General features: G+C 37.4%; 1 protein-coding gene across 1 annotated transcript in view; it reads left to right on the top strand.

The window, feature by feature from the left end:
- LOC124555571 (metal cation symporter ZIP14-like) overlaps positions 1–25,661 on the top strand; it is a 222,960-nt gene that overhangs the window by 150,735 nt on the left and 46,564 nt on the right. Inside the window, exon 4 of the mRNA XM_047129533.1 lies at positions 19,020–19,189. Within this exon, the coding sequence (XP_046985489.1) occupies positions 19,020–19,189 (170 nt within the window). The remainder of the gene's footprint in view (positions 1–19,019; positions 19,190–25,661) is intronic.

The raw sequence follows: 25,661 nt of genomic DNA, 5'->3' as shown, positions 1-25,661 counted from the left end.
TAGTGGTGATGAATATAGATAATTTATGAAATGTGAGAGTAGCAAATTGTATTTTCCTAGGGAAGCAAAGTCCCTGGACTCAAATCATAGATTTAATAACCTGATGTCACACTGAATGTGAAAATCATGCAGTATATTTAATGCATCTGACCAGGAAACAGCAAGTGAATGTAATAGGATAATTCTGTGCCACTCTTTGAGGTAACTTGATGATCATGGAGTTGCCAAACATGTTACGCAATGTTGAAAATTGTACTATCCACAGGAATAATATGATTGGACAGCTGGTTGTTTCCCTGAGTGGGCTTAGAAGTGAGGAGTGTATCTCACATCTCAAAGATGCGTTGCTGAGTTGACCCAGGACTGAAATATCAAAAATATTCATCCATTGATTTTACTCTCATTTATGTAACTAGGCATGGGGGCTAGAGCATAGATACAATAGCATTCAAATGTACATACTGCAAGCTGAAATCATAACTCAGTAGCTGTCACAATTATTATTGTTTTTCTCTCTTAAGCATACTACAAACTTAAAAAATTTCATTTGCCAGATGTGATTCACTTGTTTGGAGTGTCTGTGGTGGTTCTAGTGTAAGCATTACGCTTACGTATCACATCTTCTGATCATTATAGACTTAAAATATGTATTTCTTGAGAACACTACCATTGGAACTAACCCAAAAACAGAGGGATGGAAAAGCAAATAAGAAGACAACAGAAGAGCACTGGTTGCAAAACATGAACACGCACAAATCAATTCCGTAAGCAACAAGTAATATAAAGCCTGGAATTACTGAATTTAATTGTGCAAAGAAACACTGTGCCATTACCAAAATCACACAACAAAGACATAAAAAAATTTAAGCAGGGTGCATAAAAATGAACACAGTATATTAACAGTACAGTCTTTAATATTTCATTCTAAAATAAAACTGTCACTCACTCTATAATAATCAGAAGAACAAAGAGTAACTTCTATGCACAATGTGTGCAAAACCATCATTGCTGATGTTTTGTTCATAAAAGCTAAAATCTTCTGAGGAATAAGTTGTTCAGTTTGCAATATGCTTATGAAGGAGAGAGATGGAAATAGCAATACTGGAGTAAGGGACACATTTGCAAAGCAATGCCTCTCTGCCAGTGCAGTTTTTTCTTAATTTACTGCCTGATAGTTTTTTCACATTAATGGCTTATCTAGGCCATCACAATAGCTATATGAGAAAAAGTGAGGAGCAGTTGATAGAACAGACTGATATGATATGTGGCAAAACTAGTACTCACTCTATGATCTCAGTCCTTGAAGCATTCAGCATGCCTCAAAACGGTCATAAAGCCCATAAACTACTGTATGGGTTTAATAATGACTTCAAGATATCTCTTTAGCACATTTACTAACCTGCAGATATTACTGCTCACCAATTCTTTTTTAAGTGAAAGAAATTGGGTAGACAACTAGTGCAATACCAGTACAACCACTAGACATGAAATCTAGTGGTCTCCCAAATAAAACCACCATTAACAGACATGAAAAGTTATAGATTGACTGAAAAATCAAACAGAAACATACATTGTTTAATCACCAACAAGGATCCTGTAATGTCACTGGATATTTCAAAAAACTAAAAAGGCAAGTCAAGTAAAAAACATGGCTTATTCATAGTTTTATGAGCCTCATAATGACCATTAATTCCCATCACCAGTTATTTGCTCTGTAAGGTTGCCTTTGGTTAGCTACACATACTTCTACTGTCTCCATACACTATGCTTTAAACAACAAAGCTGCTGGTCACCTATCAACACCGGAATCTCCCACCATCAAACCAAATGCTTGTGCGCTTAGTAAGAGCTTGTGCATTCAGATTCTTAGTACTGTTGACGAAACTCAATGCTCAAACATAGAAACAGAACTTACTTGTTCTTGTAATCTTTCTGCTGTATTTGAAATGAGTTTGGCCAGTACCTAGAGATCCCAATTGTCAGTTCTAAAAAATTGATATGTACTACCAAAATACATCTGCATCCATTTGGCTGCTACAGTCTCTCTTCTGTCCCCAACATGGGGCAATGACAGGCTTCACAATTCCACAAGTTCCAGCGTCCCCCGGAATATTTTAAAATCCTTGCCTTCTCACCAATCGGTGCTGTAGCTACAGTTTATTTGGCAGCTGTAACTACTGGGAGCTACCATCATAAACTGTCAAACCTCTGCTTTTAATCACTACACAACTTCAGGTATCAGAAGCTGCTGACGAACATACATATTCAGGCACAGGGACATAATGCATAGTTCTTTCAGCCCTTCAGTACTCAAATGTAGCTCATCTAATCTACATAGGTCCCTAATAGCTGTCTGGAGAAATTGATCATGTGTGTGTGTGTGTGTGTGTGTGTGTGTGTGTGTGTGTGAGGACAGGGGGTGCGGGGAAGGAGGGAGGGGGGAGGAGGATGGGAGTAAGAAAAGTAGAGCTTATGAGCTTACAGAAAAGATTACCACAGTTTCTTTTATATTTGAGGCAAGAGAAAAGGGATAACAAAATGGTGTTTTCAGAATGAAGAATGGGCAATAAATCAAGAGATTTAAAAGAAACTGTTTCATACATTTTAGGAGGAAAGATAGAGGAGAAAAGTAAAAAAATGGCTGAGGAAGAAGGAGACATTGCAAGAATAAGTTCTTAATTTTGTTACTAATCATGGCAGGATGGAGTGACAGGCAAATGAGAATAGAGTCTAAGAGAAAATAAGGTGGGAAGGAAAATGAAAGGTGAATAAATGTTAGACGAAATATTTTACAAATTTTTTGGGAGGGTACAAGGTGTGGCAGTAGAGGAGAAGTGAGAGACGAATTTTAAATAACAAAAAATACCCCTACAAAGGTCCCCCTTAATTTATTACTTTTCAAGTATGTAGGCAGAGTGCGAATAAAAGAGGAATGTAAAATCTCAAAAATATATTTAAAAGAAACTTAAAGGAAAACTAACTCATATTCTATTGTCTCAGGTCCAATACTTTTCTGTAGTTAAGTGATCTTCCAATGTACTGACAAAAGCTGAGCAAAAGAACAAGTGAATAAAATAGAATATTTTTGTGTTATAATATCTTGTTCAGAATACCCCATGATTTCTGTTGGATTACTGTCAGTGGCCCATGGTGACCAAAATCTTTTAATGCCCACATGTGACAGCTGCTGCTGAGCAGATGGGGACTCATGCACAGAGGAATTACTTTCCTGTCACATGAATTTTCCTTCAACACTTAGCATTCATACTGAAGGCAGCATCACATACTTCATTATTGCGGCATATTGCCTGCTATCAAGAGTTCCCTCAATCCTGTCAAGTACTGCTGAGTCCTGCTCTTCACAAAAATCCAGCCCCAATAAGAAACCAATATCTGCCCACTTCTTATCATTAATACATATTCTTTTGTTGTATGGCCCCTCATGGCCTGTAAACCACTGTTGCTTGAGGAAAACACCTTCTTATCAGTGAAAATTACATTTTCCCATGCTACATTGAGATAGAGTGCTGTGAATGCTGGCCAGTGTAAGACATTTTCCTCACTGAGTTCCTGTTTCACAGTGGATCCTTGTGTGTGGAGTCTGGGTTCCCTCAGCCTCCAGTGGGGTGTTTCTCTGTAAATGAGGAAGTTGCTCTTTCATTGCAACTGCTTCACGTTTAGGGATGGAAGGTGTCTGTTCTTACTCATAAGCTCTGCATTGCCCTGATGTTTGCCAAGTATCTCCCTGCCTGACTCAGGATCTCTGTTGATAGTACCTCAGTCAGCATAATTCCTGCATCACCTCTTTGCAGTAGTAAGTGTAATACCATACCTATTGCCAGCATCTCTAATTGAAAACTGTGTTCTTCAATCACAGTGATGATTTCATCTCAAACTGAATGCTCCCGTTGTAACTGACTTACTACAAAGTGATTTCAGCTTGCTGCACCTGTACTGATGCCTGGGGAAGAAGAAAACATATTTCCATCAAAAAGAGTAGTAATGGTGACAGCCTAAAGGAAGAACTATTCAAAACTTCTTGCCACTTTAAGTCTGTCCTTAAGCATATGTGGCTCAGGCTTGTGGAGGAAAAGTGGATCAAGGCACTAAGACACTTTTTTGGTGGAATCCCACCCTCGATATGAATCACTTTGTCTTGTGTATTAGTTCATCCACATGTGCTTATGTGTGTCTCTGAATAAACATTTCTGGAGTAGTTGTTAAGAAACATGTTTGAATTAAAAAAAACAATTGATAGCTGCACTATAAAGTTGCTAAATGCAAACAGTATCTGCAGCAGGCATTTTCCAAAGCCAACTTCTTTAAAGCATATATATCTAAATAAAGAGAAAAGTTTGTTTGGCTGACCTCCTTTTGCAGATCAGTGGTTTGAATCCAGTATAAAGCATGGCAATTTTTGGACAGTGTTCATATTGTCCCTTCGCGTATTTGGTGAGTAATAATGATGACAATAAAATACAGTGACTGGCTGTTTGACCTAATTGTCAAATGTCAATTTGAAGAATATAAACCACTGTAAAACATGTGTGTCTAATGTTGAATTCTTAAAGACAGGGAACAAAAATTATGTGCATTGGAAATACCTAATAGAGACAAATGTTAATGTATGCCAGGCTGTTGTTGTTTGGTCCTGAATACTATGCATTTATTGGGACCAGAGCTTGAGTAATAGTAATACTGCCACTTAATGACTGTTGTCTCTCTACAGGATATCTGAAAACTCATAAATGTGCTAGATATGTGATGCATGCAGATAGCAAGTCATTCTATATGCACACTGCAAGTATTTGCTGAAACCTGCACAGCTGCAGCTAGGCAGCTAGGCTCACATTGGAGGATAAGTCATGTGGTGAGCTTCGACATCATCAGTTTGACAAGAAAGATAAATCAACATCAAATCAATATGCTATACCTGACATAAGTGACAAATTCCTTTCACAAAAGCTCTGTGAATTTCATCCACCAACAATCAGCACCATGAGTGTATTACAGTTAACTGGAGGAGTTTAACCCAGGGGATGAACAGTGATATCCAGTGGTGCATTTGTTTGTTTGTCTACATTTATTTGTTATGTCTGTTATTAGTATTGTTTAAAGGCTTTTTTAGACTTCTCCACAGCTGTGTGGCCTGTAGAGTTGTAGCCATAATGGTGCACCACATGACTGCAGCTCATCTCCCTATTTTCTTCCTCATTTTCCCCTGCTCATTTTTCCTTTTTGGGATTGTTAGATTGTTGTCAGTTTGCCTTAATTAACTGCAGGTGTATCTAAATGATATGTACAGTGTCCAGAATTCACATCCAAAACATAAACTGTATGTGACAAATACCTGAGTTCTATAATTATAACCCCGTTAAGAAATTGGAAAGTTTTGTGAATCATGATTTATACTGTTTTTATCCTTTTACCATGATATTTGGTTTCTATTTAATGAATTACATCAAAGAAGAAAAAATCCATTAATTGCACTTTTGTCATTACCCAAAATGCAAAAATCTGAGGTCAGATTCCTCTGTAAATAATTGTCTTTTTTCTGGTGAATTCATACAAACAATTTAAAAAATGGAACTATGTAGCTTTGAACTCTGCACCCACAGGCTATCACTCCACTCTTCAAACAATAATGCTGCAAAAATCATTCATAATATTAGTCTTCTTGAACACATGAGCCAATATGCTTGTGGAATGTAATTTTGTGGCTTTAATGTTCATTTGAAAAGGTGTGCACTTATCTCCACAAGTTGCAAAAGACAAAGATAAGTGATTTTAGAAGAAAATTTTGTTGGTAAATTGCCCTTTCATTCTTAGTCAAACCTGGATGGTAGACAGGGAGCCATCATAAGCATATTCTTAGAAGTTTTATAGCCTCTGTGCTGCATATTTATTTGTATCCAGGTACTGACACTGTGATTCAAACATTCAATCAGGTCAGTAATCTTTGTTGTAAAGTATGCAATCCTTAGCACACAGGAAATAGGTGAATACAGAGTAAGCGTCACACTCTGGTCTGGTTTTTCTGCTGTCGTTGCCAAATGGTTTGATTTTTCAGCTGTTTTTTTGCAGTAGCCCAGGTTTTTTGCTGTTGAGTGTACAAGGGGGTTTCAATAAGTAATACAACACATTTTTTTCTGAAAGCAGATTGGTTTTATGCATGGTTCCAATACACCATATTATTCCCCCAATCTTTTGACTACAAAACCCTATTTTTGTACACAATCTCTGCTCATTGAGACAGCCTTACACCACCTTATTTGGAGGCCCTGCATGCCCACATGATACCACTCTAATGGTTCACATTGCAGTCAAAGTCTTACTGCACCAATAACCTGCCCATTATCCACATACTGTTTCCCACAGAGTGCACCCTTCATTGGGTCAAACAGATGGAAGTCAGAAGGTGCGAGATCTGGGCTGTAGGGTGGGTGAGGCCAAATAGTCGCCCTGAAGTTTCACAAGCTCCTCTCTGGTGCACAGACTTTTGTGAGGCATTGCATTGTCATGGAGAAGGAGAAGTTCATTTGCAATTTGTGCTGACAAATATGCAGAAGTCATTCCTTCAATTTCCTGAGGGTAGTACAATATAATTCAAAGTTGATCATAGCACCATGAGGGAGGACATCAAACAGAATAACCCCTTCAGAGTCTCAGAAGACCATCAACATGACTTTATCGTGATTCACCAATCACCTCAAATTAGAGTGTCTGCACGTTTGAACATTGCAGCAGTTATAGCTGTGTGCTCCCTGCCAGCATGTGAGAGACTGGACAAGTCTGCCTGACCTTATTGTGATGATGACAGATGCCTTGCCCAATGACTTATCATGCTTTTCTTCACTGTCATGCCTCTGTGGACGTTCTGCAAGTGCCTATGAATATCTGCAATGCTCTGGTTTTCTGCCAAAAGGAACTCAATGACAGCTGTCTGGTTGGACTGCACCTCCATCACAGAAGCCATTTTGAAGGCTATGTATACTGCCACTGCCTATCAGAACTTCATGAAATTATAGAGACTGAAGCAGGAATATTTCATGATGTAACACAACAAATTCCACATTTTTTCAACCGAAACTGGCAGAGAAAAAAGATATGTTGCATTAATTATTGAACACCACTTGTACATATAATTTATGGCTGCCACCAGAATTGGTTGCTGAATCTTTGAGAATGCCATCCAATCATGTTCGTGAAACAATAGAAAAATCGCTAAACAAATGATGGCCTATGAACCCAGGACAAAATCAATCAGACAATACATCAGCTAGCGGCCACAAAAGCATCAACAACTTTGTGTGTAACACAGTTGTTTTCATATGCTGTATTGTCCTAGTGGCAACACAAACAAATATACTGATACACACAATTACCTTGCTTGCTTCACAGAGCAGTGGGTTGCATCATTGCAATGGCAAGAATGTGTGATTCTGAAGATTTCCCAAACAGAAGGCTACCTTCACCCAGTACATTTAAAGCACTTTAGAAAAACAGGTATGATTGCAGCCAGAAAAGTTAATGCAGAATGGCAAAAAAGCAGTAAGAATGTGCAGTTTAATGAAGTACTTCAGAACTACAAAACAATAGCTTACAGCATGAGAGCAATAGCTCATGAACTCATTGTGTATTTGGAATATTGTAAATGAAAACAGTTTGTGTCCATAATTTTGTGGCTTGTTCCTCTATGGTAACAGTTATTTATTACACTGCAACATGAAAGTCAGTAAGTTCACAATAAAACAAATTAATTTCCCTGAGCCACAAGAAAATTCATAGAATTCATGCAAACTAATTCAAAGTGTGTGCAGGTTAAACTGAAATTTCCAGATGGTAAAGCAAGTGTGGCAATATTGGTAAATGGTGATGGAAATCACTGCAACAGTTAGTTAGTTCACTTGGCTAAATAAGTACACCAGTCCATAGGAAGTGAAGTGTAACTTCACTCAAGCAATCCCTCACACAGGCATAATCAATTTGCACAACAGTAAAAGCAGTCTGAATTGTTATCTGGCAGAGTCTATAGATATAGTGTTGGTGTTTAGGGAAACATCATTTAAAGCTGACTCACATAGAATAAGAGGGAGCTCATGGTCTATTGGGCTTCAGTCACCTTGCTAGCTGGTCTCACATGACTGGTCAGTCAGAGATGCAGTGTTTTCGTTGCTGGCAGCCCTCTTATCAACACTTGTCATTTTCAGTAGGGAAAATGTAAGTCACTGTCACTGGTGAACCCATCTATTCTGTTAAAAAGCAAGGTTACCAGGTAAGGATATTGGTAAATCCTGATTTGAAAGGCAAGCTGTTATGCAATGCAATCAGTCTTTGATCAAATCAAAATTTTGCACTGACTTTTCTGCTTAATAAGCTAACTTGACACAATGTAATTAGTATTTGTCACTGACTGCCTGCATTTTATGGCCATAGTTCAGCAATAGGAAATTTAGTGTTTTATGCAGATAATATGAGTTCAAACAGTAAAGAAATAACATAGGATGTAACTGTCCCAAAACTTTTCTTCAAATTTCAAGTGATCACAGACTTTAAAAATACAGAGTAAAATTACATACAAGGAAGTCAGAAATGTCAATTATCAGATTTTTCAGGATGTTTCACTTGTGATACAAACACTATCTCCAGCATTGCATGGGAACCAACAGGCAGGCTACAATTGCCATGTTCCAACCCATTGCTCAGATAATGTGACAGGGGGTGTTTCGGTTTGAGCCAAGAATAAACTAAATGAGTTAGAGGGTGTCCTTGGAAATAGGTCTGAGAAAACTGTTGTGTCATTAAAAACTTCGGACTCATATATCTGTAACATCTCCTCACACAGCTGTGCACAAACTCAAACTGAAACCTTACAAAGGCATGGTAGTGCATCAATGGACAAGCTGAGACACTGATGCTCTGTTTTAATAGTGCAACTGGCTATTGCAGTCTATGCACATTATTTTTTTTTTGTCTAAACGTGGCTTCATTTACTGGTATATGTGAACTCCCAAAACAATTTATCTTGGATGTGAAAACAGGAGTGTGGTGTTCAATTAATGCAACACAGATTATTGAACTAATCTTTTTTCCAACAAACCATAACTTCTGATAGGTATATGAACAGCATACTGTAAGGGTTTTCACTGAACTAACAACTAACATTAAGACCTATTATATGGTTATTTCATGCAGGACAGTGCAAGAGCACACACTACCAACATGTCTATGACAATATTAAAAGGTGTGTTTGATGGCAGTAACTTATCTATATCGATGATACAAACTTTCCTGTCATCAGAACATCTCATTTATTTATTTATTTTTATTTATTTATTGTATTTTTTTGTATGGAGACACCAACTGGTGTCTTTTGCAAACGTCATAGCATTTTTTTACAAGTTTAGTACAGTCATATATACATATGTGATTACATATACATGATACAAATGTACCATTGTACCTAATAAGGCACAATATTGGGTGTTACATCATACCTATTACAAATATTCAGATTTTACACAACTATATATATATATATATATATATATATATATACACACACACACACACTCCTGGAAATTGAAATAAGAACACCATGAATTCATTGTCCCAGGAAGGGGAAACTTTATTGACACATTCCTGGGCTCACATGATCACACTGACAGAACCACAGGCACATAGACACAGGCAACAGAGCATGCACAATGTCGGCACTAGTACAGTGTATATCCACCTTTCGCAGCAATGCAGGCTGCTATTCTCCCATGGAGACGATCGTAGAGATGCTGGATGTAGTCCTGTGGAACGGCTTGCCATGCCATTTCCACCTGGCGCCTCAGTTGGACCAGCGTTCGTGCTGGACGTGCAGACCGCGTGAGACGACGCTTCATCCAGTCCCAAACATGCTCAATGGGGGACAGATCCGGAGATCTTGCTGGCCAGGGTAGTTGACTTACACCTTCTAGAGCACGGGATACATGCGGACGTGCATTGTCCTGTTGGAACAGCAAGTTCCCTTGCCGGTCTAGGAATGGTAGAACGATGGGTTCGATGACGGTTTGGATGTACCGTGCACTATTCAGTGTCCCCTCGATGATCGCCAGTGGTGTACGGCCAGTGTAGGAGATCGCTCCCCACACCATGATGCCGGGTGTTGGCCCTGTGTGCCTCGGTCGTATGCAGTGCTGATTGTGGCGCTCACCTGCACGGCGCCAAACACGCATACGACCATCATTGGCACCAAGGCAGAAGCGACTCTCATCGCTGAAGACGACACGTCTCCATTCGTCCCTCCATTCACGCCTGTCGCGACACCACTGGAGGCGGGCTGCACGATGTTGGGGCGTGAGCGGAAGATGGCCTAACGGTGTGCGGGACCGTAGCCCAGCTTCATGGAGACGGTTGCGAATGGTCCTCGCCGATACCCCAGGAGCAACAGTGTCCCTAATTTGCTGGGAAGTGGCGGTGCGGTCCCCTACGGCACTGCGTAGGATCCTACGGTCTTGGCGTGCATCGCTGCGGTCCGGTCCCAGGTCGAAGGGCACGTGCACCTTCCGCCGACCACTGGCGACAAAATCGATGTACTGTGGAGACCTCACACCCCACGTGTTGAGCAATTCGGCGGTACGTCCACCCGGCCTCCCGCATGGCCACTATACGCCCTCGCTCAAAGTCCGTCAACTGTACATACGGTTCACGTCCACGCTGTCGCGGCATGCTACCAGTGTTAAAGACTGCGATGGAGCTCCGTATGCCACGGCAAACTGGCTGACACTGACGGCGGCGGTGCACAAATGCTGCGCAGCTAGCGCCATTCGACGGCCAACACCGCGGTTCCTGGTGTGTCCGCTGTGCCGTGCGTGTGATCATTGCTTGTACAGCCCTCTCGCAGTGTCCGGAGCAAGTATGGTGGGTCTGACACACCGGTGTCAATGTGTTCTTTTTTCCATTTCCAGGAGTGTATATACCTATTACAAATATTCAGATTTTACACAACTGTGTGTGTGTGTGTGTGTGTGTGTGTGTGTGTGTGTGTGTATATATATATATATATATATATATATATATATATATGGTTATAATAGAGGGAAACATTCCACGTAGGAAAAATATATGTAAAAACAAAGATGATGTGACTTACCAAATGAAAGTGCTGGCAGGTCGACAGACACACAAACAAACACAAACATACACACGAAATTCAAGCTTTCACAACAAACTGTTGCCTCATCAGGAAAGAAGGAAGGAGAGGGAAAGACGAAAGGATGTGGGTTTTAAGGGAGAGGGTAAGGAGTCATTCCAATCCCGGGAGCGGAAAGACTTACCTTAGGGGGAAAAAAGGACGGGTATACACTCGCACACACACACATATCCATCCACACATATACAGACGCAAGCAGACATGTTTAAAGACAAAACTCTCAGCACTTTCATTTGGTAAGTCACATCATCTTTGTTTTTTTATATATATATATATATATATATATATATATATATATATATATATATATATATATATATACGTGGAATGTTTCCATCTATTATAACTATATATATATATATATATATATATATATATATATATATATATATATATATATATACAATAATTTATTTTAGTTTAATATTAATATTCACTTAAAGAATATAAACACTTGTCAATCAAGAAATATTTCAGTTTCACTTTGAATAAGTTCCCTTTGTGGCACCTTATAGAGCTCGGTAATCTGTTGTACCACATTTGACCACTAATGCATGGACTATGGTCTGTTGTTTTTAATTTTGTTCTTTGTCTGTAGTAGCAGTCTTTATTTCTTGTATTATAGGCATGCATATCAGAGCACTTTGTTGCTTTGTTTTGATGTGTCACAAAAAATATAATTAATTTGTAAAGATACAGTGAGTAGACTGTGAGGTATTTATGATGAACAAAGATTTCCCTGCATGAATCTCTATACCCTAATCCATGGATAATTCTGATTGCTCTTTTCTGTAGGGTTAATATTCTGTTCATATGTATGTTGGCAGCACAACCCCATATCTCTATCCCGTAATTAATCTGTGCAAAAATGGTTCCATAATAAATTGTTTTTAATGTCTGATGTGGGACTACTTTTGATAACTGGCTGATTAGATGTAATGAACTGCTGATTTTATTGCATAAAAATTTGATATGGCTTACCCATCTTAGATTTGCATCTAGGTGAATACCTAGAAATCTGCAGCCTTCTGTGTCCACTACTTCAATTCCACCTATGTTACTGATAGAGGTTTGGTGTGAGTTTGTAAGTTTAAATGGCAATAACTGAGATTTACTGATATTAACTTTCAAACCTTGATCTTGGAAATAAGTAGTTATTTGACGTAGGCCCTCAGTTGCTACCAACGTTAACTCATCATTTTGTTTACCAAGAAATAACAGTGAGGTATCGTCTGCATAGGTTACCAATTGGGAGTTGAAAGCTTGCTCTATATCATTTATGTACACTAGGAAAAGGAAAGGGCCCAAAATTGAGCCCTGGGGTACACCTTGCGTGACTGTCTCATATTTGGAGTGGAAATTAATGATCTGATTATTGATTTTGTAAGTCAGCTTTGTACACTGCTTGCGGATAAATAAATATGTAGCCAGCAATTGCATGGATGCAGCATTTACATTGTATGACTCAAGCTTACTTAAAAGTAACTCATGGTTTACTGAGTCAAAGGCTTTAGTGAGGTCTAGAAATATGCCAGCTGTTTGCATTCCTTGATCAAGGGCACCATAAGTTTTGTGAAGAAATTCCGTAATTGCTGTGATAGTACTATGATCTATTCGGAATCCATGTTGTGTGTCTGTTAGGAACATATTTTTCAAGAAATAGTCACTAAGTTGTGTCAGCAGCACAACTTCAAATACTTTGCTGAAGACTGGTATTAATGATATGGGCCTGAAATTTGAAACCTCTTCCTTGGATCCTTTTTTATGCACTGGTTTAACTGTGCTCCATTTCAATACATTTGGAAATGTATGTTCTCTAATACTGCAGTTTACCAGGTGGGTGATTATTTTAACTAATTCCTTATTACATTTTTTAATCACGATACTACTCAAACCATCCCATCCAGATGAGTACTTATTCTTTAGGTTATTTATTATCCTGCCTATTTCTTTTCACTTACTTGTTTGAATTCAAAAGGTGGCTCTTCAAAGGGACAGAGCTTTACCTCACTACTCACAATTATGTTATTAACTGGACCAACAGCTGCAGATATAAAGTATTTATTGAAAACATTGCAGACTTTATTAGGATCTTTAATTGTGTTTCCTTCATGTCTTATATTTACAATTTCAGTTTCTGGCTTCGGTGTGGCTTTGCGAAATTGATTTACAATTCTCCATGATGTCTTGGCTATATTGTCTGACTGAGCTATTTCACTGGTGTATATCTGTTTTCTTAGATTTGAAAGCTCTTTCTTAAAGATTCTCTTGGCTTCATTGTGCTTGGCCTTAAAAACCTGCAGGTTTGTTGACTTGTGTAACACATCCAGGTCCTGGATGTTTTGCCTGAGTTTCATCATATTTGCTGGAAGTATCAGTCTGTTGGTTTTTGCACTTTGGTTATGGGTGAACACTCTTTGTATTTTTTTAACAGGGCAGCATCTGTCAAAGTGTCTTAGCATAGTATCATAGAATTTGGCCCATTTGTTTTCAGATCCTTCAGTCTGGTAAACCAGATCCCAGGCCTCCACAGCTAATTTATTTCTTAGGGCAAGGATGTTACCCTCTTTTAGGATTCTTTTATTTTCGGTAACTTTTGTCATTTTTGGGATGCTTGTGTTTACGTACTCTACAAGCTGGCGTTTGTGGTCAGAGTAGTGAAAATCCACATTCCAGCACCTAACACTGTCTTTAATATGTTTACATAGTATAACGTAATCAATTCTGCTAGATGTGGACTTTGTTACCCTGGTATCACTATTTACCACATTTACGAGATTATATGGGTTAAGAGTATCGATTAACCTCATATTACACAAACTGGAAGATTTTGCCTCAATATTCAGATCACCAAGTATAGTTAGGTCTCTGGGACCACAACACACATTGGTATACACACAATGTCAGTGTGCACATTGTCCTGCACAAAATAACTGCAGGTTGTTTTGTCCGTTGTTAATTCTCAGTACTTAGGACAGTTGAATACAATGTCTGGATGTGCAGGAAAGAAATAAACTGAAGAGTAAATATGGTCTGAGGTGGTTTTGGTAAACTAGATGAGATTTATAAAACTAAGCTTCTGATGTTTCTGAAAATCAAGTTTACAATCGTGTAATTGAAGTTTTGACTTGTGGCTATGAGACAAGGCAATGCAAAAACCAGTTCAGAAACTTAAAGCATGTCCAGTGTGAAATAAAGATGTCTCTTGGAAATTACTAAGACCTACAGAAAAACCAACAAATGAATCAGAGAACAGGCTGAAGTGAGAGGCATGATTATGTTCATAATGAAAATAATAATGATAATAATAATAATAATAATAGCTTTATTCAACATCAAATGGTACACTGCACATGTAACATAAACAGTAGTGATTACAGTTATTTTTACAATACACAAGACACATTCTTCTGAATACGTCATTAATTTACAACAAAATTACTATAAGATGTTTACTGATTTCTATTTACATAACTTCACAAAGCATTTGTTGTTCAAATGGTTCAAATGGCTCTGAGCACTATGGGACTTAACATCTATGGTCATCAGTCCCCTAGAACTTAGAACTACTTAAACCTAACTAACCTAAGGACATCACACAACACCCAGCCATCACGAGGCAGAGAAAATCCCTGACCCCACTGGGAATGCATTTGTTGTTCTTTATATTAGTATGGTACTCTTCTAATGTGTACAAAAGATGTTTTACTAAAGGATGTTTTACTAAAAATTTCTTAAGCTGATGTTTCAGTTTAATTGTAGGAAGAGCCATGACTGCACTATGCAGTGCATTAGCTAACTTTATACCTGTGTACTGAGGCCCCTTTTCTGAAAGTGCTGTTCTGTGGCTGACAATGTAAAATCTTTCTTTATTTCTAGTATTGTACTGGTGGAAATCCAAATAAGTGTTTGGGCACAGTTTTTTCACAAGCAATATGGATTTTAGAATGTATGTGTTTATAAAAGTTAACATCCCCGGTTTTTTGGAAACAAGTTGCAACAAGATTTCCTATTTTTGCTCCACAAATTATTCTCACACCCCTTGTTTGAAGAATGAGATAACTTATCTAGATTAGCTTTGGTTGTTGCCTCCCAAATTTCAATATCGTAGTTCAAGTGAGAGGATAAAAGAGCATAGTATGCAGCCTTTAGAACTACAGTGTCTTTACAGAACTTGCTAATAGTACTGATTGCACACATATTTTTTGACAACTTAGTTGCTAGGAAGTCAATATGTGTGTCCCATTTCAGGTTGCTTTGGATTGTTAGGCCAAGGAATTTTACACTAGACACTTTCTTTACCAATTCATTGCCTGTGTATAATTTAATTTCATTATTCTAACTTCTTTTGTTAAACTCCATCAAACACATTTTACTGGTGCTTACATTTAACCGGCTTTCATTAAAAACTGAACAATTTCTTTTGTCACATTATTACACTCAGCCTCTAGTTCATTACATGATTCCTTTTTACACACAATGGATGTGTCATCAGCATACAGAACAATTTTGGAATTTATAGTACAGTACTTAATATCATTTACATAAATCAAGAACAGAAGGAGGCCCAACACCAAGCTCTGGGGCATGCCATATTTTATGTAAATGATCTCTGATTTGTAGACACCACTTTCTGTTTTAAGCAGAACAAACTGTTTTCTGTTGCTCATATAACACTTTATTAGATCATAAGCAGAGCCTCTAATGCCCATGTTCCGTAGCTTGTCTAATAGGATGTCAACATTCTTATAGTCAAAGGCTTTTTCCAGGTCTAGGTATACACCCGCCACACGTTCCTTGATTTTGATACCCTCTAACACCTCTTCAATTAGTTGAGCAGCTGCAGTGCTAGTTGATTTACCTTTTAGGAATCCATTTTGATTTTCAAACATCAGGTTGTGTTTGTTAAGAAAGTTTATAATCCTGTTGTGTATAACTTTCTCAGCTATTTTGGAAAAGACAGGAAGGATCAAGACTGGTTTGTAGTTTTCTCTTTTGTTATTGTCACCTTTTTTAAAAAAAATGGGTGTTATGTGTGCTATTTTTAGTCTGTCTGGAAAGGTGCCTGATTCTATTATATTGTTGACTGGTACAGACAGCAGTACAGAGACATTTTGGCTACAGGCTTTTAAAACATTAATATGTAGGCCATCATGCCCAGCTGAATTGGAGGATTTTAGAGAGCTAATAATGTCCATTATTTCTGCAAAGTTTGTGAGGGATAGATCTATACTATGGCACATGCATTACCTTTAAAACTGTAGTGCATGTTTTTATGTTTTTCATTGATGGCTTCCTCTACGGAAGAAAAATATTCATTAAAAATATTTACAATTTCCAGTTGATCTTGTTTGAGCATGCCATTGTGGTTCATAGTAAAGTCGATACAGGATTTGTCATTGCAGATTCTAAAGCTGTTTATGAAAATGAAATGGAGGTAAGCAGGAAATGTGGCCTACAAATGGATGGTAGTTGGGCTAAGGAAGTTCTAACTGGATTCCAAAATATGATAAGCAACTGAAACAATGACCTCGAAAACAATCAATTATTGATAAAATTATTTAATTGGATAGATTTATCTGTCCAATTAAATAATGAGACATTGACCGAATTGACAGTGGGGTGACAACCTTAGAAAACATGTGGAGGTGATTTGGATGTGTATAGGCAACGTACATAATACAAAGAAAAGTCTAGGTGAAGGCTTTATCCAGCAGTGGATGTCAGATGAGCCGATGATGCTAATGATTATGATACTAATGATGATGATGATGATGATGATGATGATGATGATGATGATGATGATCATGATTCCCAAACAAAAAATGAGTGAAAGAACAGCAAACATTGCCTTTCAAGCTCACCAATTTTAGTTTCATACAAATAATGTAAAAGTTAACCCTAGGAAAAAATATAAAATTTGAATATGTCAGCAGCAATTATTAAACCATTTAAGATTACAATATAGTTTTCAATGGATAAAGAATAGAACTTGTAGCAAGTATATTTTTCCATGAATAACCATAGATACAGACTGTCCTGGAAGCAACACATGTCCATCATTAGGTAAAATTTTAAATGTGTTTGCTTTGACCCAAGGACCTTAACCACTAGCTGTGGTGAAGAGTATGTAAAAATTACCTGTCTGCATACAATCATTTTGTTATACTTTATGGAATATATCATTGTGATGTCCACAAGTCAGACCTTTAAGGTGTGATTAGAAAACAAAACTGTGGAGTACATATAATGACAAAATAAGATAGACTCGATATGAGGATATTTTTCATACTGAGTGTGTGTATCTTAAAATATATTCTGGATATGAAGGTTGATATTAGGCAGTTAAAAGCAAATTTTACACTGATATATATGAAAGACAACGTGTCAATTTATTAGGAAAACTAAAATGTTGAATTCAGACAAGTTGATTCTGCAGAATAAAGTACAACACATCAGCAAACGAAGCTACTTGAGATATGACATAAGAAACTTCTGGTAAACTGTTTCTTCAATGTTTCAGAGTATGTGGAAGCCTGAAGGAAATGACATTCTTCATGCAATAATTTTCACAGTGTCTAGACGAGGGTGATATAGTGTATTGTTAGTGTTTTAGCTAAAGCACAACACAAAAAAATCTCCCATGCCAAATCCGCCTCTGGAGCACATTAACCACACTCTCCCTCAGGGCTTTGACTACCTTTCATTGTACCCTGGTTTGAGAAACAATCTTCCCAAAATCCTTTCCAACTCTCCCAAAATGGTAATCCGCAGCCCACTCAACGTAGGGAATATCCTGGCACCCAGTGTATCCTTATATTTTGCATACTCACAGTTCCTTGCCACACAAGACCTGCCATATGCAACCACACACCACATTCTATTCCAGTTCTGTCACAGATAACTTCTACTTAATCAGAGGCTTCAAAATCCATGCCATCTGGAGTACGGAACCAACACTCTCCCTCACCCATCCAATGCCACCCCCCTCCCCCCCTCCCTTCCAGCTTCTCTGATTTGCATAGACAGGAAATGCCCATACAACGCATTCCTTGACCTCACAATATTTCTGAACTCAGTCTTCAGTATCTCCTGTACCATAACCACTTCCTCCCCTATCCCTCCTTCCATTTCTGTACACTGACAGTGTTCTCTCTACTGGCTTCCTATTCCTCTACTCCGTATCCCCACCCCACAGCCTCTCCAAACCACTCTTCCATTTCATTGTGAACCATATGCGAATTCTCTCACATGTACCAGGGAGCTTCACTGTTGTCAAATTTCTATCCCATTCCCTAGTTTGCTCTGTTGCTTAGCTTTCACACTCCCATCCTCTCAAACCCACTCCATGACCCCTTCCCCCAGCCCATCATTGTTTCTCTCACCCATTTCACCAATGAAACCCATTAATCACAGTGCTGTGACAATGTATACACTGTAGAAGAATGTCATCATAAAACTTAGCAACAATTTCATTACATTGTCAACCTATGTTTGCATATGCTGATATACATCCACCTGAGAATAAAACATTCTAAAGTAAATACTCTCTTAACTACTTCTCTACAACCTCTGAATTGGGAAAGTACCAAGTATTTTAGTACCATGAAGCAACACACACATTTTTCAATTAAAATTACATCATGACAAACATTCTAGAACCTTGAGTCAAGTTATTCATTACTAAATATTAATGCTACTTGTAATCAGCATCAATTTTTCCCTTTCTGGTCTACATCCACTGCCATTACAATTAATATTTCTTTAAAAAAGTGGTTTATAATTTGTCAACACATGTTTTACAACTCTTTTGCAGTTTGGGTGTATGGAAATTTGTGTGTCTTGTGCATAAGCATCTGTTCTCTATTTGGATCATTGCTGGCACCACTTCAGGAAACCAAACTCTACAATACTGCACTTACAATTCTTATTGGTCTTGCTGTTGGATCACTTTCAGGAAGTTCAGCTTTCCATCTGATACCACAGGTACGTAAATAAAAATTCTATTTGTGGTGATGTACACATATCTCCATAACTGATCTGTGAAAGAGTTAAAAACTTTAAGAAAATGTTACTATGTTACAATCTTATGAGTTCTCTTAAAAAAGAGGATTTATGAGCTATTGGCAAGTAATAGCTAATGTATTAAGTATATACAGGGTGTTTGTTTTAACTTGGGAGAACTAAATATCTCGAAAATAAGGCATAGCGTGAAAAAATGTTCTAGGTGAAAAGTTAATATGAATAAAGGGTACATTTATCTGTGATACAACTGCCACCTCCTAACCCTCCCCCCCCCCCCCCCCCCCCACCTGAGTGGGTGGAATCAACATTGTATTTTCAAATGGTATCCCCCTTTTTTGTGTATTCAGATTCTACACAAAAAATGTGTGAGATTTACTCAAACCATTGTTTTCCATTCATGGTAGATGGTGCTGTAATCAGCAGATATCAAGTGTGCCTGTTTTTGCAATTAAGGACCAATTTCACTTATTATGTAAATGTAAACCTTTGTGTTCTAGCAGTTGATATTTATGTTCAAAATTTACTTTAGTGTTGCAAATTTGATTGTACAGTACAATATGGTTAGCTGTGTCAATATGTGGTTAGAAACTACATTTAGCATGACCCAAGAGCACTGACATGGATGTAATAGTTTTTTGTTCCCATTGGGATGCTTGATATTGGTGGGTCCCTTTGCTTCTCACCATTGAGGTGATAGATTTCAATGAATATCCATGGCAGGGAGCACCTGTCACTATCACTTCATGGACATTTTATCTCATTATGGTGGTTGTGGTTGTATTCCACCAGTATCTATCTAGTGGCCACTGTGAGAGTTACATTGGATGGAAACACACACTGAAATCAGTCATCCTAATGGTGGGGTATAAGGGCAGCCACCAAAATAAGCATTCTGATGGTTTGGTGACTCGACACAATAAGGAACAGGAAACTATGTTACAATACAAGTAGTTTATCTGCCAGAAATGTCAATGTCTACCCATATTATTTGTACTGTACAGTAACATTTTCAACACTCAGGTAACATTTGAACATCAGTATCAACCATTACAACACAAAGTTTTACATTTACATAATAAGTGACTCAAATGAGTTGTATCTTAATTGCAAAATCAGGCACACTTGATATCCATTGATTGAAGTTTCATCTACCAAAAATGTAAAACAATAGTTTGAGTAAACCATAAATATTTTTTGGCATAGAATCCAAGTATGTAATAAAAATTGGGGTTCCCATTTCAAAATACAAAGTTGACCCTGCCCAGACAGGAGGGACTGTTAGGAGGTGGCCAGCTGTAGCACAGACAGGTGCCCTCTTTTCTAATATTGATTTTGCACCTCGAATATGTTTTTGTACAGTGCATCATTTTCAAGATATTCAGTTGTCTCATGTTAAAACAAACACCCTGTAGGCAGATAAACAATTATTAACAGCTGATATCAATTGAAGTGTTATATTATGCTTATAAAATCTTATATGATCTGTATAATATTATATCCAACGTTATATTAGTATTTAATTACAACTGTGCCTTATTCTTTATATGTGTGGAATTTATTTTTGACTTATAAAGTTTGTTTGTATATAACATTTGAAGCAGTTTATTTGGTGACATGAAAAAAGATCTTGTTTGCTTCATTAACATGAATGAGTGCCACATAGAGCTGGCCTTGTGAAAAGCAACTAACTCTAAGGTCCATGCCTGCAACACAGCATCTGGCCTTGTGCTTTGCTTATCGCCATGGCATAATATAAGCTGACTGGGGAAAAAAAATATTTAAAGAGAAATGGTAAACTGTTAGGAATAAGAGAAATTTGGGGTCGAAAAACTTGATTGCCTGCACCTCTTCCCATCAGAATTTCCACTTCTATGGTCTTTTGTTGGAAAGAAGTAACTTTATGCCTCTGTCAGTGAAGGGTTCTGAGTAGTAAGATAATGCATGATGCTCTCAATCAGAGTTATTTCACACCTCAATTTTGAAAGGAATTACTAAAGAATGAGTTAAAGACTGTTTTCTCGAGCCCCAGCAAGTCTGATCTCATGATCTTCATTGGAGTCTTGAGACCATGAAGTTCTTAGTTTTTAGCCATTGTGGTGTATTCAGAAAGTCTCATCAATTTTCTAGGCATTTTTATTAAAAAAAATCAAAATGTAATGAGTAAGCACACAAATCGTAAAGCAAACTTAATAAATTTGTTTTTCCTATTGAAGACTATAAATAAAAACTAAAAAAAAAACAGCGTAGCAATGTCATTAACCTTTTTATACACAATGAAAAATCCATATACACTAACAAAGGAAACTCAGTGTTAGTTTGTTTGGATAGGTTCAGTAAATATCCTGTTTGCAGCACCCTGCATTCATATACCGCATATTTTGCTTTAATAATATTGATAATCTTTGTAGGTATTCCATATTCTTTCAAGGTATGCAACATGATTTTCCTGTTAAGAGAGTCAAATGCCTTCTCAAAATCAATATACATAAGATAGAGTGTATTCTGCCATTCTGTGCTCTGCTCAGATATTATATATAAGGTGTTGACAACTTTGGTGTCCTCTGAACCCAGCTTGCTTTTTCGTAGTCATGTCTTCTCAGAATCCTAAATACCATTTACCATTAATCTACAGAGTAATTTACTTGGTACAGATGTGAGAGTGATGCCTCACCATTTATTACAGTTGGTGGTATCCCTTTTCTTGGGCAACTTAATAATCAGTTCCTCTTTCCAATCCTTTGGTAGTTTCTTTTCTGTCCATATCTTCTCAAACCATGGATGCAAGAGGTTTATGGTGGTCTCAATGTCTGCTTTAAGCACTTCAGGTGCAATATTATCCATTCCTGGAGCCTTGTCATTCTTTATCTGTTTGAGGATTATTTTGATTTCAGCCTTAGCTGATAAGTTTACATTGGTTCTGTCATTGGCATCTGGTGCATTCCATTGTCTCACCCCTCTTCAGGTTGCTCTCTATTAAGAACACAGGAAAAATGTTTTCCCCATCTTCTAAGTTGGTCTTCAGTCATCAACAATTCACCCTCCTAACATTTCACTGGTCTGTTAGAGTTGAAGCTTTTTTTTCCCCACAACATTCTATTGATGCTGTATAGTTCCTTAGCATCACATTTCACTGAACCGGTCTCTGCTCTCAGAATTTCTTCATTGATCCACTTTTTCTTACCATACTTCACACTTCTCTTTATTAGCAAGTTGGTACTGTGTACTTGGCTTGTATTCAAGCTATCTGTCACCTTGTTTTACTCACATTCCATTTTTCCTTAACCTCTTTTCTATAAATGATCAAATTCTGCCTACTCTCAAACACCAAGTCTTTTTTGGCATGGTTTTTAAAGAAAAGGACCTGTTCATTCACACTACAAAAGATGTTCTTCATCTTGGCCATTGTATTGTAAACATTATTTTCATCATTTTCCTATGTTTCTTGGAGTGTCTCACTTTGGTTCCTTGCCTTAATACAGAATTCTTCTCCTTTTGCTGTTATTTTAAGTTTTCTCACATCACAGTTTTTGTTCTGTTTACGGCCATGATTTTCAGTCTAAAATTTGCAAAAATGAGGTGATGACCACTACCAACATCCATCAGTGAGCTAATGTTTTTGCTCAGTGCTGCATGATCAGTTTTATTTGCCATTCTGTGGTCCAGGGATGCCCATGTAACGTTATGACAATTCTTGTGTGTAAATACTGTACCTTCAATCACCAAATCATTACCATCACAGAAATCTGAAAATAAAATTAACGTTAAGAAAATATAAGGTTTTGCTTACAGCATAAAAGGTATTGTTATTTTAAATGTTCAATACCTTTTGAGATTACCAGATTTGTTTGAAAACTGAATGTAATATACATGGCACATGGCACAAACAGTATTTTAATGTTCATAAGTAATATAATTTGACATCGAATCTCTTATCCATACCTAGGAAGTGTATATATCTTTATGCACAATGAACAGAAAATAACAGTAATAACTTTCACAAAAGGGAGTAAAAGGATACAGTTGGTATTATTAATTACTCAAAAGTAAAAGAACTACCACATATCACTCATAGAAAAATAATTATGAGGCATTGTTAAATGAAATGACAAAGAGACAAATATTTTATGATTGTCTAATGTATGAACACAGCAAAATTTATGAATGATTAGTAAATAAATAATTTTTTTAAGAATTATACCCTGCTCTTGTGGACATACTTTTAAAAATTCTTGATGCCATAAATATTCTAAAAATACCACCATTAACTAAACTCATTTTTAAGCAAGAATTCACATGGTTACTAAAGTAAAGTCAAGATTGGATTAAAATATTCTTTTTCTCATAACATAATTTGAGATATCTGCCTTTCATTCAGATCTTATCACCATTTTCTTTTCGGCTCCAAAGAGAGTTATGTCAGTAATTTATGCAGACGATGTAAACACCATATGTAACTGCTGATGTTAATATATACATTCTAGTTGTGAATCTAGCAGTTTAAATGAAACTGAATTAGTTGCACTGTAATATGCAATGTTGTAAACTCTTCTTGAAGGCCATACACTTTCCTACAATAATTACAGAAGTAATATCCGACATCAATGGCAGAAATTATATTTAAAAATAGTATGACACAAATATAGACAAGGTGCTTTAATTGGATGAGAATTATGCTTACCTCTGTTTAATTTCTATTATGATTTGCTCAATTGTGTAATAGAGCAAAATGGAGAACCAGTAATGAAGAACTAAAATTTTTGTTAAAAAACAGCCATGAAAACACTTGAAAAAAATTTAGTCACCTCCAGAAGACATTACACTAATACCATGTAATACCATTTCTATGCACGATAAGTATGCCATAACAAAGTGAAGTCACTCATTGACTATTAGATCCCATATAAGTACCAAATTGTGGGGATTACGATTACTTAGTTTCACCTTCTCTTCCATATTGCATCAGACATGGGGTACAATCAAATAATTTAGTGTTCCAGTGTGCCTGAGTGTTCATTGAAAAAGAACGTATGCTTGCAACCAAGTGAACACAGTTGTTGTCACCCAAGAAGACAGGAGTATCCACAGCATACTCACTATGAAGATGAAGAAGAGCATACCATACATGACACAGTATATCCCGAAACACGAGAGATACATCTTATTTTATTTTGTTGTAATCAATTACTCAAAAACATTTATCTTAGTATTACAACCTCCAAAAAATGTTACAAAGCACAGACAATTTTTTTTATTACTTTAATTTACAAATTTCACAGAAATTTCCTGTGTAAGGGAAATGCAATATTGCATGCCCATTTTAATGTCCCACACATGATATGACCTTAATTGTTTCTGAGTCATTTTGAAGTGTATGGGACATTTGTGTAGAGTGGCCCACACACATTGTATCAGGTTTAGGTGCTCCAAGGTGGATGGATGAACTGTGACAGTGGAAACAAAATTAGTGACATACAAATAAACACTTTATTGTTATTGTGCTGTGATACTTAGCTAATGTAGTACAGTAACTCGTTGGATGTGCTTGTGGACAGATACAACTAAGAAGTGGCCTGTTAAGGCATGCATTACTGAATACAATGTCAACAAGACTATGTCTGTCTTCAGCGCCACACTGCCAATCACTGTAGTAAACACTTGTCCCTATGTGAAGGCTACAGGTGACTCCACATGTCCACTTGTAGACTAAGTCTTGCAGGCTGATCTCCACTATGAACTGTAGCTACAACCAGCAACCCTGGAACTCCGGACAAGAACTGTTGACTGTCATATGCCAACACTGAACATAACAGCCCCCCTCCCCCCACCCCCCACACTCCCCACCAGTTGCTTCCTATGTTCCTATGGCTGCCACTTATCACAATGCAGAAGTCCATTGCATTGGTGGTGGCATAGAGATTGCTGATCGGGCCATGTTTGTGGTTGGCAGCAAACTTCAAAGTTCCACCCATGACACTAGTCAGAAACTGACTCAGTGTGCCAGCTCTGACTGAGTCCGGTGGTGGGAACACAACACATTTCTTTGCCACTGTATTTAAAGGTTCTGTTCCATATGTCCATGTATTCCTGTGTCAGAAAACACAGTCTTTTGCTATGACAATGAAAATACACTGCTGGCCATAAAATTGCAACACCATGAATGTGGCACACAACAAATGTCAATTTGGACTGAAGTATACTATGTGCTTAGTTATGACAATGATTTGCAATTTAGTGCAACTGTACCAGTGATTTGAAGTAATGCCACCTACATGTTGTATATAAGGGAAGATTATGCAGCATATTTCTCATTCTGGAATAAAATTTAAATGTCTGTTGTTTATGAGAAGATTGTGTCATGTTTGATGTAAGAAGGAGAAATGTCTACCAGCACATCTTAAAAATCAACACTGACAGAATGATGTCCTGTCAAAAC

Source organism: Schistocerca americana, chromosome X (assembly GCF_021461395.2).
Source record: "Schistocerca americana isolate TAMUIC-IGC-003095 chromosome X, iqSchAmer2.1, whole genome shotgun sequence".
Taxonomy (NCBI): Eukaryota; Metazoa; Arthropoda; class Insecta; order Orthoptera; family Acrididae; genus Schistocerca; species Schistocerca americana.
This window is presented reverse-complemented; position numbering and strand designations above follow the sequence as displayed.